The 17,123-nt window shown below is 54.3% G+C and overlaps 4 protein-coding genes across 5 annotated transcripts in view; 3 read left to right on the forward strand and 1 right to left on the reverse strand.

The window, feature by feature from the left end:
• KANK3 (KN motif and ankyrin repeat domains 3) overlaps positions 1-5,214 on the forward strand; it is a 9,924-nt gene extending 4,710 nt beyond the window's left edge. Inside the window, 10 exon segments of the mRNA XM_006762680.2 lie at positions 3-159; positions 162-399; positions 479-578; positions 756-953; positions 1,055-1,139; positions 1,550-1,766; positions 3,763-3,902; positions 3,993-4,193; positions 4,275-4,373; positions 5,055-5,214. Of these exon segments, the coding sequence (XP_006762743.2) occupies positions 3-159; positions 162-399; positions 479-578; positions 756-953; positions 1,055-1,139; positions 1,550-1,766; positions 3,763-3,902; positions 3,993-4,193; positions 4,275-4,373; positions 5,055-5,132 (1,513 nt within the window). The 3' untranslated portion in view covers positions 5,133-5,214.
• A 165-nt stretch (positions 5,215-5,379) lies between these two features.
• RPS28 (ribosomal protein S28) lies at positions 5,380-6,419 on the reverse strand. Of its 2 annotated transcripts, none has more exons than XM_006762673.2 (4): positions 6,318-6,419; positions 6,110-6,232; positions 5,649-5,782; positions 5,380-5,457 (listed from the first exon to the last, which is right to left on the reverse strand). In XM_006762673.2, exons 1-3 carry the CDS (start codon positions 6,354-6,356, stop codon positions 5,660-5,662), a joined length of 285 nt encoding a protein of 94 aa, XP_006762736.1. In that variant the 5' UTR covers positions 6,357-6,419; the 3' UTR covers positions 5,380-5,457; positions 5,649-5,659. The 2 variants fall into 2 exon arrangements, with proteins under 2 accessions (XP_006762736.1, XP_006762737.1); XM_006762674.2 differs by having other exon boundaries at positions 6,185-6,232; positions 6,318-6,417.
• Positions 6,420-6,491: 72 nt separating this feature from the next.
• Positions 6,492-11,207, forward strand: NDUFA7 (NADH:ubiquinone oxidoreductase subunit A7). Its single transcript, XM_006762675.2, is given in 5 exon segments — positions 6,492-6,538; positions 6,540-6,555; positions 6,948-6,997; positions 9,970-10,119; positions 11,025-11,207. Coding segments are annotated over 5 exon segments (333 nt in total). The 5' UTR covers positions 6,492-6,512; the 3' UTR covers positions 11,116-11,207.
• A 1,132-nt stretch (positions 11,208-12,339) lies between these two features.
• Positions 12,340-17,123, forward strand: part of CD320 (CD320 molecule) — a 5,512-nt gene continuing 728 nt past the window's right edge. Inside the window, exons 1-5 of the mRNA XM_015563217.1 lie at positions 12,340-12,361; positions 13,353-13,706; positions 16,145-16,252; positions 16,530-16,763; positions 17,055-17,118. Of these exons, the coding sequence (XP_015418703.1) occupies positions 12,340-12,361; positions 13,353-13,706; positions 16,145-16,252; positions 16,530-16,763; positions 17,055-17,118 (782 nt within the window). The remainder of the gene's footprint in view (positions 12,362-13,352; positions 13,707-16,144; positions 16,253-16,529; positions 16,764-17,054; positions 17,119-17,123) is intronic.

Raw genomic sequence — 17,123 nt, forward strand, 5'->3', positions numbered from 1 at the left:
AGCCCCGGGGCGCACGGCCTGGACGAGGAGGCTCTGAGGCGCAGCGAGGGCGCACTCCAGGTCCTTGACGGGGCGGCGGGGACCCCCGACCGGGCTCCCCAGACGCAGGAGCCTGGAATCCAGGCCGTGCTGGGGACCGAAGAGGCAGAAGCCCAGGCAGTGCCCTGGAGCACCAGTGCGGGGTGAGCGAGCTCCTGCGGAGCCGGCTGCGAGAGTTGGAGGAGGCCCGAGAGGCTACGGAGGAGGCAGAGGCCCAGTCTCAGTCGCGCGAGGCTGCAACCCAGACCCCATGGGGTTGTGTTGAGAAGTCCACGCAGACCGAGCCTTCCGCGGAGGTCCCTTACCTGACGCGGAGCCCGTCTGGACTCACAGATGGGGACAGGACCATAGCGCCCGCGGGTGAGTCCCAACCTCTCCCGGAGCCCTGGCTTGATGACCACTGGTCTCGAATTCAGTGTCCTTATCTGATCCCTGGCAGGCATCCTCAAATCCATCATGAAGAGGAGAGACGGAACACCTGGCGCCCAATCCAGCTCCGGACCCAAGAGCCTGCAGTTTGTTGGAGTCACCAACGGAGAGTGAGCATTTTCCCCCTCCTCATGACAGCATCTACGGGAACACGGACTGGGGTTTGAATTCCAGCTCTGCCCCTCAGTTTCCTCCTCTGGGAAATGGGGATAGCCAATCCCACCTGGCAGGACTCCGGAACGAGCCCACAGGGGAGGTTCAGTAGACGCCACCCTAACTGCCCGCAGGTACGAGAGCTCATCCAGCGAGGAAGACAGTGACAGCGAAGACGGTGCCGGCGATCCCCTGAGGAGCAGCTCCTGTGGCTCTGGGGAGGACAGCGGCCAGGGGTCTGACTCGGGCACCCCGGGCCCGCCCAGCAGCGGAGTCGTTCGGGACCCCGTGCCGGAGCCAGAGGCAGAGCCTCAGCAGGGTGCGCAGGCGAGGTGAGCAGCGCCAGGACACTGGAGTGGGGACTGTTGTTTTCTTTCCAGTTTCCGCGCCCCCACCCCCACCACTCCTGAGCCTCTCCCGACCTCTTCTGTAGGTGCGAACTGAGCCCGCGATTGAGGGAGGCGTGCGCAGCGCTGCAGCGGCAGCTGAGCCAGCCCCGTGGAGTCGCCCGTGACAGCGTGAGTGCGCGGAGACAGCCCTTTACAGAGGAAGTCGTGGGGTCCGCCAAGGACCTCCCCTGTGGTCTAGAGTTGGGGGAGGGTCTGGAGTTCCGTCTAGCGCAGGGACCTCCACCGATCCCAGGCTCTCTAAAGGAATCTCCCAGGACCGCGCTGATCCTTACCTGGTTCCCTAAAGGGATCCCGCCCCAAGCCCACTCTCGGACTCCCCAGACAAGCGCTCACCACCTTCGGGGCCCAATGTACTCCCTCTTCCAAAGGGGTGCGGCCCCATGGGTCCCCACGGCCCTCCTCAGACAAGTAGTGACCATCCTTCCCCTGCCTGGACTCCCAGCCCCAACTTTGCACCCTCCCTGCCATGGCACCAGGACCTTTGGGACCTTCGCTGATGCTTTTCCCTGCCCCGGCAGGGCGCTGCGCGCCTGGTGGCCCTGGAGTGGTTTCGAGTGTCCAGCCAGCGCCGTTCGCAGGCCGAGCTTGTAGCCGGGGTCCTGCGGGCGGTAGCATGCCTGGGACAGGAGCTGCTGGCCCACGTGGTGAACCTGGCTGACGGCAACGGGAACACAGCCCTGCACTACAGCGTGTCCCATGGGAACCTTGCCATCTCCAGTTTGCTGCTGGATACTGGTCAGCATGGAGGAGGGGTGGGCAGGGTACTAGGCAATGGGGTGGACAGGTAAAGGAAGGCCTGGGCAGTTCTCAGCTGGGAAAACGTGAAGAAATGTAGAGACAGGCTGGCCAGGCAGATGGCACGACCGGTCCTTCACTGGGTGTTTCAAGATCCAACATGGACTGACCTGAGCTCTGCCCTGACCCAACTCACTTTCCAGGCTTTTGAATTATTTTTTTAAAAATATATTTTATTGATTTTTTAGAGAGAGGAAGAGAGAGAGATAGTTAGGTACATCCTTGTCGATCAGCCACCTCCTTGCACATCTACTGGGGATGTGCCCGCAACCCAGGTACATGCCCTTGACCAGAATCGAACCTGGGACCTTTCAGTCCGCAGGCTGACGCTCTATCCACTGAGCCAAACCGGTTTTGGCCAAGCTTTTTAATTGTGTTGTCCTTAATCTACGGGGTTATTTTATCTCTTCGCTTCCTTAACTGTGAAATGGGGATGCATCATCTCCCTACCTGGACAGCTAGAACACCTGTAGAAGCATCAGGCATGCAGGATGAAGCTCCAGCCCTGGTGCTTCCCAAGTCCACACGTCCAGCCAGCTGCCTTTTCCAATCTTGAGGGAAGATACTCACTGGTCAGACTACCATCCTGGTCTGGGACTGTCCCTATCCTCCAGTTCCACTTCCTACATTTCCATCCCCTGCCTCAGGAACAGAGATGGTCCCAGGTGTTGCAGAACCCAGACATGTACTGAAAGCATACTAGGTACCAGGTAGTGGAGTGGGCCACCCATGCTGCTTTGCCCATGGGACCAACTGCCCAAGAGCCCGTCTGATTACCCTTAAGACCAGTAACCTCTGGGGGCCTGCAGGTCTTGGTCACCAAAGGAAGGTCACAGCTACTCTGGGCTGGTTACCAGGCTGGGGCTTTGTGGAGGGGGTGATACATTAAGTTATTTTCTGGGCATCCTTTACCTTAAAGGGGATTGGCTGTCATTCATGAGACCCAAGGCTCCTTGGACCCTTTTACCCTGTATTGAACCCGATTCAGCCAACTCCCTATCAGTCATCGCCAGCATCCCCCATACCCTACCCACTGCGGTCATGTCAGCCTGGTCCAACCTCCCCCAGGACCCTGAGCCCTCAATGAACCTCATATAGGGGTTGCTTTCCTTTCATCCCTCCAACTTGGCTTCTCAGTTCCTTGACCTGCTCCTCTCCCTTCACCTTGATGTATCAGCCTTACACTTGAAAGGTCACCTTAAAACCCTGATGTCACCTCCTCCATAACCTTACTCCCTAGCACCCTTCTTCTCAACTTTCACCTCCCTGAGGTCTCAGCTTCCTCTCCCATTCCTTAACTCTAACAATCCTCAATCTTAGGGGACCATTATCAATGGTCCCCAACCCATCTCCTTGGATACCAGTTATACAGGATTAGGGCCAACCATAATGACCTCCTTTTGTTACATCTGCAAAGAGCCTGTTTCCAAGTAAGGTCACATTTATGGTTCTTCAACATGTTTTGGAGGACACATTCAATTTGTAACAGGCTTGGGGAAGGGGAGGATTCCAGAGAACATAAGTTAACAGCTTCATAGGTCATGGTGGACAATAGCATTTATTCCAGGAGTTAAACAGGAAGGTTTTAAATAGACTGGACCAAATTCCTTTGATCTACTCCTGGCTGCTGGAAGGAAATGAGGGGGGACTCGGATCAAGGTGAAATAGTTGGCACAGTTCTCTGGGGGAACAATGATGGTGCTTGTAGCCATAAAAATAAACATCCCTTATTGAGTGCAAGGTAGAGAGGGCAGAACACTGAACCTGAGAGAGGTGCCACATGGCTCTTGGTGGGAGAACCTTGTAGGCAAAGGGGAGTCAATTCATGACCCATGGGTACCACCTGTAACTCAGATGAACCCAAGACTGGGAGAGGTGAGTGAACCAGGTTGGGCTAGGGTGTAGCTTAGTTGACTGGTCCCCTCTTTACTCTTAGGAGTCTGCAAGGTTGACTGCCAGAATCAAGCAGGCTACTCAGCCCTTATGTTAGCTGCACTCACCTCTGTTGGGCATGAGGACATCCCTGTGGTCCAAAGACTCTTCCAAATGGGCAACATCAATGCCAAGGCTAGCCAGGTGCGTGGATACTTACAATTCAGGAACCAACCCTGATTTTTACCTCCCTTCCCCTAAAGCCCACCCAGTCCTGTCTTCCCCACTCCATAGACAGGACAGACAGCCCTCATGCTGGCCATCAGCCATGGCCGACAGGACATGGTAGCAGCCCTGCTAGCATGTGGGGCAGATGTCAATGTGCAAGATGTGGACGGAGCCACAGCACTGATGTTTGCCAGCGAGTACGGGCACCTGGAAACTGTCCGGTTGCTACTGGCCCAGCCAGGCTGCGATCCTGCCCTCCTGGATAATGTGAGCTACTGTGGATGGGCTGGTTGGGCAGGCAGGTACCCATGCCTTGGTTCAGTGACCTAACTGTCCGTTTTTCTTCAGGAGGGCACCAGTGCCCTGGCCATGGCTCTGGAGGCTGAGCAGGATGAGGTGGCTGCTCTGCTGCACGCCCACCTAAGTTCAGGCCAGCCTGGTCCCCCGGTGAGTGTAGCTCTAACCTCAAGCAACAAAACTTAACAGCTGCACACTGTGCAAGGATACCCAGCATGCTCTAGGAGATCTCCCCTTCCCACTCCCTCGGGGAAATAGTGGGATGGGGATCTGGGGGCTTCATCTCCTATGTGGGTGGGACACTTCCTCCATTTTATAGATTGAGACTGACGCCTGCAGAGGGGAAGGGACCTGATCTATGATCAGAGGAGGCCTGGTAGAGTTTCTGCCAGTTATTACCCCCAAAGAGGCTCATAGCAAAGGAGTTTAGGACCCTTTGTAGTTAAGCCTGGTTGGGGAAGAGGATGCAGGCTCCCTGCAAGAAGGAGCTTCAGAATTGGAGACTAGATCAGTTTGCCAGCAGCCGGCAGGTAGGGAGCACCCAGTGTGTCCCTCCAAGGGGAGAGAGGTAATACTCAAAGCTAAATCAGCTTGCCCATCCTCTTTCCAATAGAGATGTGGGAAAGGAGGCATGGTTAAGTGCCTCTTCCAGGTCAGATGGGGTAAAGGCAGGATTCAAACCTAGGCAGCCTGGCTCCTGTGAAGGAGTTTTTCCTCAGACATGACCATAATGGAGAGGACAAGACTTCCACTAAGTTAAGCATCCTTGAGTCTGTGGCATCTGAAGTCCACAAGAGATTGTGACATGACCTCCACCACCTTTCTCACCAGTCACCCCCTGACTCTCCCATGGCCACGCCAGGTCGAAGAGGAAGCAGTGATAATGGACAGGACCCCCAGCCTCAGTGAGCGGCCTCGAACAAGAGACCTGGATAGGGGCAGGGGGGCGAAGGGTTGACCTTTCCTAACAAATAAAACATTTCTAACTGAACTTGTATCATTTTTTAGGAGCACATATAGACACTTGGTTTCCTTTCTTCAAAAAGAAAATGCCTTGTTGGGGTAGAGCCTCCCTCCCTCCCTCAGGTTTCCAGAATGCAAAGGGGCCAGTGACCCACCAGAAGGTACTGTAAGCCTAGTGACCCCAGACAAGAACCCGAATTTACACAAACGCTTTATTAACAGTGGAGCATCTTCCCCATGGGCTATGTGGTTCACCCAGCCAGCCAGGACCCTGTAAAAAGACCCAAGCATGAGATGCTGACAGGCCTCCCAGCAACAGGCAAACTCCCTCCCCAGCCTTGCAGCCCGTTTCCACATCCTCCTCCTCCAAGAGCCCTCACCCAGGGCTTGCCAAAGCCGCCCTCCACCAGCCGGGGAAGTTCACGGGCCGGCTCTGTCCCCTCATCCCGGTACTGCACTCACCAGGCACCAGTTCAGCGCAGCCTCCGAGCCTCTCGCTCCGACTCCAGCAGAGTGAGCACGTCGCCCTCGCGCACAGGGCCTTTCACGTTGCGGATGATGGAGCGGCTCGTGTCGTCCATGAACTCCACGCGGACCTACGGGACCCACGGGGGTGGGCAGCAGATCTAGATTTAGGGGGCGTGAAGGGGCCGGCCCAGGGAAACAAAGGGGGATGGGGCTCGCTGGCAGGTAGGCCTGGGCCGGGAGGAAAACCAAAAAGGCGGAGACTGGCGAACAAAGCTCCCGAGCGCCAGAAGCTGCCACCATGGGGGGTGGCCGCCGCTCTGGGCCCGTTGCGGACGGGTCCACACTCGGCAGGGCGTGAAGCCACACAGGGCCCACTGAGGCCGCCGAGCCGAGATGAAGAGGTTCCCTGGAGCTCAGACCCGCTGGCAGGGCCTGGGGGGTGGGGGGGTTCGGACCTCCAGGAACCTGGGACAAAGGGTTCTCGGATTCCACGAGGGGCAGTTCCGATCCCGGGCGGCCCCACGCCTCACCTGCGTGCACTGTCCCTGGGAACCGGTCCTGCCCAGCACCTTGGTGACCTGGTGGAGAGAAGCTGGGTCAGCACCGCCGGGCCCGGAGCCCCACCCCACCGGCCTCCCTTCGGCCCGCCGGCACCCTGCTCACCCGGGCTAGCTTGATAGGCTGCACACGACTCGTGTCCATGATGGCGGCAACAGTCGGGCGGAAAGGAGTCACGTGCTTAGGGGAGCGTCTTTATACGCCGTCCTAGTCCCGCCCCCCTCTCGCGAGATTACACACATATTTCCCAACAGCCCCCACCGCAGCGCTGCTGCCGGCGTCCTTCAGCGCGGAGGGGAGATGGCGTCGGCCACCCGGCTCATCCAGTCGCTGGGCCTCCGGGGTGCGCGGGCGGGGGGCCGCGCTGGGCTGGGGTGGGGGCTGTGCGCTCCGTGCGCCCGGGGCCGCTCCGTCCCTCTCTCCTGTGCCCTGGGTCCGGCAGCCTCGGTGCCAAGATCTCCCGGGGCCAGGTCCGCGCTCCGCCGGGGACCCCGTGAGGCCGGAGCCCGGGACACACCCACCTCCACTCCCCCCTTTGGCCGGAGACCTGCGTCTCCCTAGTTCCTGACCGCATTAGCCTTGGTCGGGTGGGCCCGGCCTGACCTTCCTTTCCACAGGGCCCACACCCCTGTCTCCACATGCCCGTCTCTCGCCTTCCCTTCATGTCCGTCCCTGGCCGTCCCTCTCCCCTCCCGGGGTGACCTGCTGGCTGACCTTCCTTTCCTCCTCCCACAGCAAGACCTGCAGGCGAAGCTGCAGCTGCGCTACCAGGAGATCGCCAAGCGGTGAGCAGGCCCCGCTCGCTGCTCAAGCCCCCGCCCTGTTCTGTCCTTCCACCAAAAACAAAACCGTGTTCCTTTAGGCCAGCGGTTCTCAACCTGTGGGTCGCGACCCCCTTTGGGGTCCAACGACCCTTTCACAGGGGTCGCCTAAGACCATCAGAACACACATATAATTCCATATTGTTTTCGTGATTAATCACTATGCTTTAATTATGTTCAACTTGTAACAATGAAAATACATCCTGCATATCAGATATTTACATTATGATTCATAACAGTAGCAAAATTACAGTTATGAAGTAGCAACGAAAATAATTTTATGGTTGGGGGTCACCACAACATGAGGAACTGTATGAAAGGGCAGCGGCATTAGGAAGGTTGAGAACCACTGCATTAGACCCTGAAGCCCTGGCCAAAATCCTGCCCCTAGCTTCCTGACAGGTGAAGACACGTTTGCTTTTAAACTTGCCGGACTAAGCCGTAGACTTGCTCTTGGAAACAGCCGATTGGGCGTGATTTGCAGTCCTCAGTGTGGCCTTGCCTGCTGGTGGTATCATTCCCAAGCAATAGATGGGGGGAAAACAAAACTGAGGCGTGGAGAGACTAAATCATTTGCTTAAAGCCATTCAGAAGCTAGGAAGTGACACCTGGGACTTGAACCCAGACGGGTCTTGATTTCAACTCATTGATGTCCAAAACATGCTTGGTACTTACAAGCCCTTGTGTGCCCCCAGTGCAAACAAGGAAAGTTCTGGTCCTCATTCCTTCATATCCTAGGAAGAGAAAAACGTAGAGAAAAAACACAGCAGGCAAAAAAAACGTTATTCTGGAATACTCCAAAGATAAATGAGAGTAATCTGGAGGGTTACTACCTTGGGTCATGTAGATCAGGAAAAGTTTCTTTTCAGGGATTGACATTTGATTCACCTAAATCTGCGGTTCTCAACCTTGGCTGCACATTAGAATCACCTGGGAATATTTTTAAAATCCTGATTTCTGGGCCTCATCCTCCGGAAATTCTGTTTCTTTGTTACTAATGTTGTGGCCCCACCCCATAACAAACAAATTCCGGAGGATGAGGCCCAGAAATCAGGATTTTAAAAAGATTCCCAGGTGATTCTAATGTGCAGCCGAGGTTGAGAACCACTGACCTAAATGATGAGAAAGAGCCAAAGGATAATTATTGAAGAAACCTGGGCAGAGAGAACAGTAAGCACGAAGGCTGTAAGGCCCAACAGAGCCAGTAGGATGGAGGCCAGTGTGACAGACAGGTAGGAAAGGGGGATAGTGGTATAAAATGAAGTCAGTGACACGCAAAGGTAAGGCAGTCTTGGAGGGTTGGCGGTGAAGGAAGAAAAAATAGCATCAAAGTAACCAAATTTATGTGAATGCCTAAATGGTGTGATTAATTCCTAATATCAAAAGTTTAAATTGCTTTTCCATCCAGGGTTTGGGCTAGTTGAGGAAAGTTGTAAAATTTTCAGTGTCTTTAGGGTAATGGCGCCCCCTAGTGATCCATTTGGGATTTTCCTTTCAGCACTTTTTTTTTGTTGTTGTTTTTTTATTTCAGAGAGGAAAGGAGAGGAAGAGAGAGAAAGAAACATCTATAAACCCGGCTGGCGTGGCTCAATATGAACCAGGAAGTCACCGTTCGATTTCCAGTCAGGGCACATGCCCTGTTTGTGGGCTCAATCCCCAGTGAGGGGAGTGCAGGAGGCAGCTGATCAGTGATTCTCTCTCATCATTGATGTTTTTATTGTTCTCTCCTCCCTTGCTCTCTGAAATCAGTTTTAAAAAAATAAAGAGGAAGAAAGAAACACCAATGGAGAGAATCATTGGTCAGAATCGAACCCAGGACCTTTCAGTCTGTAGGCCGACGTTCTATCCACTGAGCCAAAGCAGCTAGGGCCAGCACTGGTTATATTTTTTCTGTGTTAGGTTGCAGAAAACTATGGCCATTCCTACAGAGATCATCTCTACTCCAGGGCCTGAGCAAATTCTAACTTCCACACAGGACATTGTTTTGAATGTTAAATTTTTAAAATTTATTTATCTGTATTTATTTTAAAAAAAGATACACAATGACTGTCACTTGTATTAAGAAAAAATTTAAATCCTGGCAAAATGATTACCAGACAAAAAGTTTGTTTAAAAACATGGTTGAATGAAAGCCCAGTTTTAAAAGATTTTACCTATCATTTTGCCCTCCCTCTCTGCTGTATTTTCCAGGGAAGCTCCTCTTGAGGTTAGGGTTTCCTTTTCAGGCTTCCAGCTTCTTTGTAAATTCACCTCAGGCCCAGAACAGAGCTCTGTTCCACCCCCTTTCCTGGCTACAGCCACTATGAGGTGACAGGAAATGCAGAGGCCTGGGAGGCTTGGAATACAAGGTGCTCTTTGAGTTACAAGCCTTGATCCCAGCAGGGTTCTCCAGAGCCACTGGTTGGCAGCCATTGCTCCAGAGGGTTCCTGGAATAGCAGGAAACCCAGTTGTGTAGTCTGGCCTTTGGGAAGGAAGCCCCTCAGAATGAGCTATGTTTGGAGCTTGTTGCCCAAGCTTTTACTAATTAACTACTGGATAGGTAGTGGGCAGAGTCTCACAACCTGGCTTCTTCATTTCCTGAGCATCTTTAGGTAGAAGTGAGGCCAGATGCCAAGCTCTGGGTCATGGGGGGGTGGGAACAGTCCCAGGTGTTCAGACTGGGCCTACCCCTTCCATGGGTTTCACAAAAGGTCATTCATCCATTTGGGGGCAGGTAGGGACCTGCAATGGAGCAGACCCAGCTCTCACCTCCAAAGCCTGGGCTGCCACCTGCGTCTAAGCTCTGGACCCTTTCCAGGCATGTCCCTCCGTGACAGTGTACCAAGGGATACCCCTGGCCTGCAGCCTGTCCCAGTGACACAGGTGACCAGCCCTGCCCAGCCAGGCTGTGAGAGCACTACGGCTTTGCTTTAATGCTGATGTCCTTTTTCCTCAGAACTCAGCCTCCTCCCAAGCTCCCTGTGGGCCCCAGCCACAGGCTCTCCAACAATTACTACTGTACTCGTGACGGCCGCAGGGAAGCCACGCCACCTTCCATTGTCATGTCCTCACAGAAGGCGCTGGTGTCAGGCAAGCCAGCAGAAAGGTGAGGATGCCACACACACCTACAGCCAGCCTGTTCTCTCGCTTCTGCTTTTCAAAGTCCCATTTACCTAGCATCAGCTGTGTTGGGAACCATGTGGTCAAGAGCTTTTCATCTGCAAACGCATTTAATCCCCACCTATCCCAGTGTAGGGGTTAGGGCCGAAGGCTGGGGTGGGTTTCCTGCAAATCAGATAAAGTTCCAGGGTCCTTTAGTTTCAGGTGTACAGTGTAATGATTTGATATCTGTATATATTGCAAATGTTAGTGTTCGTCATTTTACGTAGTTACAAATTTTTTTTGTAATGAGAACTTTTAAAAAATATATATACAGTGGGGCCTTGACTTACGAGCGGAATTGAACCTGGGACCTTTCAGTGTGTAAGCCGACGCTCTATCCACTGAGCCAAACCAGTTAGGGCTGTAATGAGAACTTTTAACATCTTCTCTCTTAGCAACTTTCAAATATACAATACAGTATTATTAACTACTAGAGGCCTGGTGCACGAATTCGTGCATGGATGGGGTCCCGCCATCCCTGCCTCCAATCAGGGTGGGGGGATCGGGGGTGGGGCTGGCTGGTGGGAGGGCCATGGGTGGTTGGTTGGTCAGCCGGCCCCACCCCCTAGTCCAGCTCCCAGTGGAGGGGACAATTTGCATATTAGCCTTTTATTTTAGCCTTTTATTTTCTAGGATAGTCACCATGTTGTACATTACACCCCCAGGACTTACTTATTTTATAAATAGAAGTTTGTACCTTTTATTGTTTGTTTTTTAGATTCCACATATAAGTGATGTCATATGGTACTTGTCTTTTTCTGTCTGACTTATTTTACTGAGCTTAATACCTTCTAGCCCTCTAGGTCCATCCATGTTGTTGCAAATGGTAAGATATCATTCTTCTTCCAGCTCAGCTTTGGCAGCCACTGAGAAGAAGGCGGTGACACCAGCTCCTCCCATACAGAAGTGGGAGTTGTCCCAGGACCAGCCTTATCTGTGATACTGCTCTGGGCCACCTGACTGTGCCCTCCTTGTCTTCCATTCTGGGAGAGCGTGACCTGACTTATGACAAATATATTGTGCTCTCTAGTATCACTTCCATTTTTACTTAAAAAAAAAAGTATGTGTGTGTGTGTGTGTATGTGTGTATGTGTATATATATATTGATTTCAGAGAAGAAAGGAAAGGGAGAGAGAGATAGAAACATCAATGATGATTGGCTGCCTCTTGCATGCCCCCTACTGGGGACCAAGTGTACAAGTGTACAACCTGGGCATGTGCCCTGACCAAGAATTGAACCGTGACCTGTTTCATAGGTCAACACTCAATCACTGAGCCATGCCGCTGGGCCATTTTTACTTTTGAAGTGACACTGGGTTTACTTGGATTTCGGGGTGAAGTTGGTGCCAAATTTCTTAACTCTGTCAGTGCTCCAGGGACAGAGAGGAATAGTAGTTCTTGGGCTCCAGGGTGACATGTCACAGACATGGATGACATGGTACATGGGGCCCAGAGATATCCCATCCCTTCTCCAAGGCCTGGCTCTATTCCTGAGAGTGGTGGGCTGGATTCCAGGGCCTGTGGGGGTTGGGGAGGCTCTGACTGAGAAGACAGCAGGGCCAAAGACATACTGCTCACTTATCTCTCAAGAGCTTCCCAAGCCATTGCTCATGTGGACATTGGCTGGTACCCTCCCACTGTGGCCCCTGCCTTACTTTGACCACCTTGTAGCTCAGCAGGGAAGGCTGTCCGCAAGGTGGCTCACAGGTAAAGCTCACCCAGGACAGATGAGGAAAGGCCTCTGAGCCAGAAGCCTTTCTGCTCAGTGTGTGGGGGTACAGGGGGGGAGGCAGAGTCAGCCAAGGGAAGTAAGGGGCTTGTGCCTGTGGAGGAATGAGCAGGAGAGTAAAAGCCAAGACAAAGTGGCCCCAGTCTGGCTGCAGGAGTGACGGGGAGCAACACAGTGACCTCAAGTGGGGGATTGGCATGGCTGCCCCATGAAAGAACCCTGCAGCCTTTCCAAAGCTTAAGATCAGCTGTGTGCCAGGGGAGTGGAAGTGGAGAGCAAGGCAGGAAGCAGGAAAGGGTCACAGTTCCAGGCAGGAGGTATAAGTGGCTCAGTGTGGTTATCTCAAATGCTAAAAGCTCATTAGAGGTAGGGAGCCCCACAGGCTGAAAAACCTGGGAAGACTTCCTGGAAGAGGTGGGGTTTTGGCTGGGGTAAATGATAAATCAGATTCAGGAAGGTCAGGAGGGAAAGGAAGGCTGAGCAGGGTATGTGGAAGCTACAAGGAGGGCAACCCTTGAGGGCTTCAGAAGACCCCAGACAAGATGTGCCATTGAAGGTTTCAGAATAGTTTTATGACCCAGACTTGAGATTTGGCAAGGGAGTAAAATAGGGAAGGTCTGACACCTGAGCTCTTTCTGTGTGCTAGGTACAGTTCTGAATGCTTCCTATCCATGATCTCAGCTCCTTTGATGCTGTGAGGTCACCACTGTTGTCAAGCCTCCAACAGCCTTTAAGGCCAGGCACTCCTACCCCGCCCCCCCCTCCCCCCCAGTCCTATTTGCTACCAGTCCACCTGCTTCTGCACCCTTGCATCTTTGGTTCTTACCCATTTCCCCTGGGAGATTATTATCAGAAAGTATAACTACTCCAAAAGCAGCTATAACCTCCCGACATTCTCATATTGATGTTTCTTTCTCTCCCTTACTCTCTAAAAATCAAATCTTTTAAAATATATATATTTTATTGATTTTTTACAGAGAGGAAGGCTGAGGGATAGAGAGTTAGAAACTTCTATGAGAGAGAAACATCGATCAGCAGCCTCCTGCACACTCCCTAGTGGGTATGTGCCCGCAACCAAGGTGCATGCCCTTGACCGGAATCGAACCTGGGACCCTTGGGTCCGCAGGCCGACGCTCTATCCACTGAGCCAAACCAGTTAGGGCCAGGATGTTTATATTTAAAAGCCCACTAGGTAGTAGGCACTGGGGATGCAAGAACAGCATTCCTGAGCTCCTAGGCCTGACATTTCAGTTGGGAATCAGACACTAAACCAAAATAAGTAAATATATAATGTGTCGGGTGCACTAAAGAAATACAGTAATGAGTGTCAGGTGCACAAAAGATTAGAAGGCGAGGATGGGGCGTGTCTGAGGGGAGTGGTTGCCATATTAAATACGATAGGTAGTACATACACTGCGGCATGTACTAACGTTACATGTTGTAAGTAGACGTCAACAAGTTGGTTTCCATCCCTCCGTACCTTTCTCTGTACCTTATCGCAGGGAAAAGTGCGAAAGAGTCAAATGGCGGGTCCCCTCGCATTCGGACATTTACGGTAGGCTTAGCGGCCAGACCTCTGTGCCCGGCCCCGCCCCCGGCGGATGCGCGCGTGCGCGGGAATCTGAGCTCCTCCAGAGCCAGACCGCGCGGGCCGGCGCCGGGCGTGGGTGGCGCGTTGGGCGGTTGGATGGCACTGGGAGGAGCGCAGCGGACCGCTGCTCTGGGCCTGACGCTGCAGCTGCTGCTCGGCTTCGTGCTGGGCCTGGAGGCAGCCCCGACCCGGTCCCGGGCCCAGACCATAGGTGAGTGAGCTCCGCGCTGCCCGTGCGCCCGCCTGGCCAGCAGCCTAGCTTCGTCCCTGCCGGCACCGCCTCTCCATTGGCTGCGCCGCACTCCGTCCGGACACTCCTCCTGCATGTGGCTCTTGACTCTTTAGCTGGGAAATTGTGCGAGTCCTCACCAATGAAGAGTTCACTGCCTGCCTTTAACTACCGTGCGCTGGCCCTGCTGACACCCCGCACCTGCTCTGCTTTCTCGTCACCCATTGTTCCCTCCAAGCCGTCCGTCCTTCAGCCCTTCAGCCCAGCGCGGGCTCGCCGCAGGCCCTGGTTGTCCGACCTCTAACGCTGCGGGGTCGGTCACCTGGTACCTGGTACCTTCCGCAGCAGCAGCAGCGCCTTCCAAACCCTCCGCCTGAGCTGAGGCCTTGTGGCTGTTTCCTCGGTGGCCATCCTCGCACCCAATCTCTGCACTTTTCTCCTCTAGCCTTAGAGAACGAAAGGCCTCCCTCCCCGTGACCCCGGCCGATGTGATGCTGGCGGCCGTCTCAGGTTCCCAGAGGCAGCTGGGAGGGTTAGGGTGGCCTCCGTGTGTGCGAAGGTGCCGCTGACTTTCAGCTGTGAGCTCAGGTTCACACGTGGGCTCCCCTCTGATCTGGTCCTCTACCGCAACCCAAAGTCCCTGCCTGTTCTGGCTAAAGGTTCCTTAAGGAAGGCAGGACTCATGTTAACCAAGTACCAAACCTTTACATACAAGCAGTCTCCCCAGGACACGGGCAGGGACTCCTAACTGCCCCATTTACAGGTAAGACAACCACGGCTGGGCGGAGTCCCTGGTCTGGTCCCCCAACCTAATGAGGTGGGTCGCTCTGCTCTGCTGCCCACTTTACATGGGGGCACACTCCAGCAGGCCAGGGAGGGATGTTGTTGCCTGTCCAGACCAAGACTGGCTAGGCCGGGAGGAAGCTGGGCCTGGATGCCGACAGTCCCCCAAGGGCAGGGAAGGAAGCCAGCTCCAGGTTGTCTACAGCTCTTCCCCGCCTCCACCGAGTCCCAGGACTGTGGCGTACAGCTGCAGGTGGGCCTGGAGGTCTGCAGAGGAGCCAGCTGTGGAGAGTGGGGTGTTTGGAGGCTCAGGCCCCTGTGAGTAAAAGTGGAAGGGGCAAGTGGACCAGCATCAAATGGGGCTAGGCTGGGGCCAAGCCAGGTATTTGCCACCCATCTTGCTACATGTAGGAGGAAGCCCTAAAAGTCACTCTCTTGCTCTGTCCCTCAAACTCAGGTCCCAGTTCCTTTTGTGCTCCTCCTGATCCGCATACAGCCAACCCCGCTGTCGGGTCCAGGAAGGCTCAGATCTCGCCCGAGTGTGACCTGTGTTCACGTATTGTCAGGCACCCCCTGGGCTTCCGGTCACAAGGTCATGGTCCTGGCACACTGTGTCCAGTCTAGTCCCTGTCAGTTTAAAGAGGGTTGTTGTAAGCGGGAAGCAGAACCTCAGGGGTCTCTGAGAGGGACAGGAGACCCCTCCCAGGAAATAGATTGAGATCTGAGGCTGAGGAGGAAATCTCCAGGTACAGAGTGGAGGGAGGAAAGGGCATACTGGGCCAAGAAACAGCACAGACAAGGCACTGAGTGGAACAAGCCAGGCTTCTTGGTGAAGCAGTGAGGAGGCCACGACAGAGGGAGCTTTGTGAAGAGGAAAACGTGGGAGGAAGCCAGGTTCCAGGAAGGGTTCAGAACTGAGCTAGGCCTTGTGGGTCACTTGGAGGAGGTAGGATTGGGTTGTGAGAGGCTTGGTGGGTCAGGAGACGGCTTTGAGCAGAGGACAGGTGAAGTGGGTTACCAAATGATGGGACTCTGAGGGGTCTCCAGTGTCCAAATGGAGATGAGGTTGGGGGCCTGGCGAGGTAGCACATTCAGGATAGGAACGTGGTCAGATCTGGAGAAATTTAGGAGCTAAGATGACAGAGCTTGGTGACTAAGCTGATCTTTTACCCCTTTCTTAAGGTGGGATGTCATGGGCCCTGCTGACCCTGACCATGGGCCTGATCCAGGGCAGGTTCAGAGATGGCGCCTCCCCAAGTCTGTTTAACCCTGCGGTTTGGAGAGGGTCCTGGGGAGACCATCTGACCATTTGAAGCTTGGTAATGACTCCAGGATCAGTGAGACCTGGGTTCAAACCCTGACTCTGCCACCAGTTCTGCTGCTTCTGGCCTTACATCTCCTCAGTGTTTTCTTTAGAATGGGGATCGCAATAGAACCTGCCCAGTAGGGCTTGTGGTGAGGCTGTGAACTCTTTGGCTTCAAGCCCCACATATAGTAGGTCCTCAGCAAAGGGTGACCATCAATATAGTGCCAGCGCCCTGGGACCTGGCCTGTCTCCTGGTGTTCGCAGCCTGTGGACTACTAGACTTCTGGAGAGGGTCCAGGCCTCCCAGGCCTCGCTTGTGTTCATCTTGCAGGCTCACCCACAGGCTTCCAGTGCCGCATCAGCGGCCACTATGTGCCCCTCCTCTGGCATTGCGATGGTGAAGAGGACTGCCCTGATGGCAGCGATGAGGAGGAGTGCAGTGAGTGGTTGCACCTTGGGCTGGGGCTTGCAGGGATGGGGCCACAGGAGGTGATGCTTGTGGAAGGGTTGTGGCTTTCAGGGGGCACAGTGGGATAGGGCCTGGTGGGGGTGGGGGCGCTGTAAGGAGGGAAGTCTGGGTCTCAGGCTTGAGAAGAGGTGAGTTTACAGGGAGGTGGAGTTAGTGTGGACCCGGAGGCTTGCAAGAGGATGGGCTGTGGGGAGTACCTGGGCCCTGTTGTGGGGGCGCTAGGGACCTGACTGACTCTGTACTCCAGAGATAGAGCCGTGCACCCAGGATGGGCAGTGCTCACCGCCCGAGGGCAGCCTTTGCTCTTGTGACAGCATCGATGACTGCCCCGATGGCATCGACAAGATCCTTCTCAACTGTAGCCGCCAGCCCTGCCCGGCAGGGGAGCTCCACTGCCTGCTGGGCAGCACCTGTATCCCACATACCTGGCTCTGTGATGGCCACCCAGACTGTCCTGACTCCAGTGATGAGCTTGGCTGTGGTATGTGCCAAGGGACCTCATCATGGTTGTAGCAGTGGGGAGGGCTGGTCGTTAGAGGAGGATGTCTGACACCTTCTGTGTGTGACCAGGCTGCGAGTGTGGGCTTGTGCATTTGCTCTTGTCTGCATACCTGTGTGGGCAGTGAGAGGTCACTCCTAGCACCAGTGCTCACCAACCTCACTCAGTCTGGGATGGAGGATGAGCCTCAAGGTCTCCCTCAGGCACATGGAACACCTGTTCACACCCCCACACACCCCTTCCCCAGATAATGAATGCCTGGATTCATTGCAGGAACTGAGACCCTCCAGGAAGGCATGTCTGTGACCCCTGTGACCCTGGAGAGTGTCACCTATTTCAGGA

Source organism: Myotis davidii, unplaced genomic scaffold (assembly GCF_000327345.1).
Source record: "Myotis davidii unplaced genomic scaffold, ASM32734v1 scaffold479, whole genome shotgun sequence".
Taxonomy (NCBI): Eukaryota; Metazoa; Chordata; class Mammalia; order Chiroptera; family Vespertilionidae; genus Myotis; species Myotis davidii.

Excerpts from the sequence above, each read along its gene's own strand:
- RPS28 (XM_006762673.2), bottom strand. The coding sequence starts at position 6,356 with ATGGACACGAGTCGTGTGCAGCCTATCAAGCTAGCCCGG. Across the intron at positions 6,233-6,317 it reads AGCCTATCAAGCTAGCCCGG|GTCACCAAGGTGCTGGGCAG; the intron begins GTGAGCAGGGTG and ends TCTCTCCACCAG. Across the intron at positions 5,783-6,109 it reads TTTGTCCCAGGTTCCTGGAG|GTCCGCGTGGAGTTCATGGA; the intron begins GTCCGAACCCCC and ends TGGGTCCCGTAG.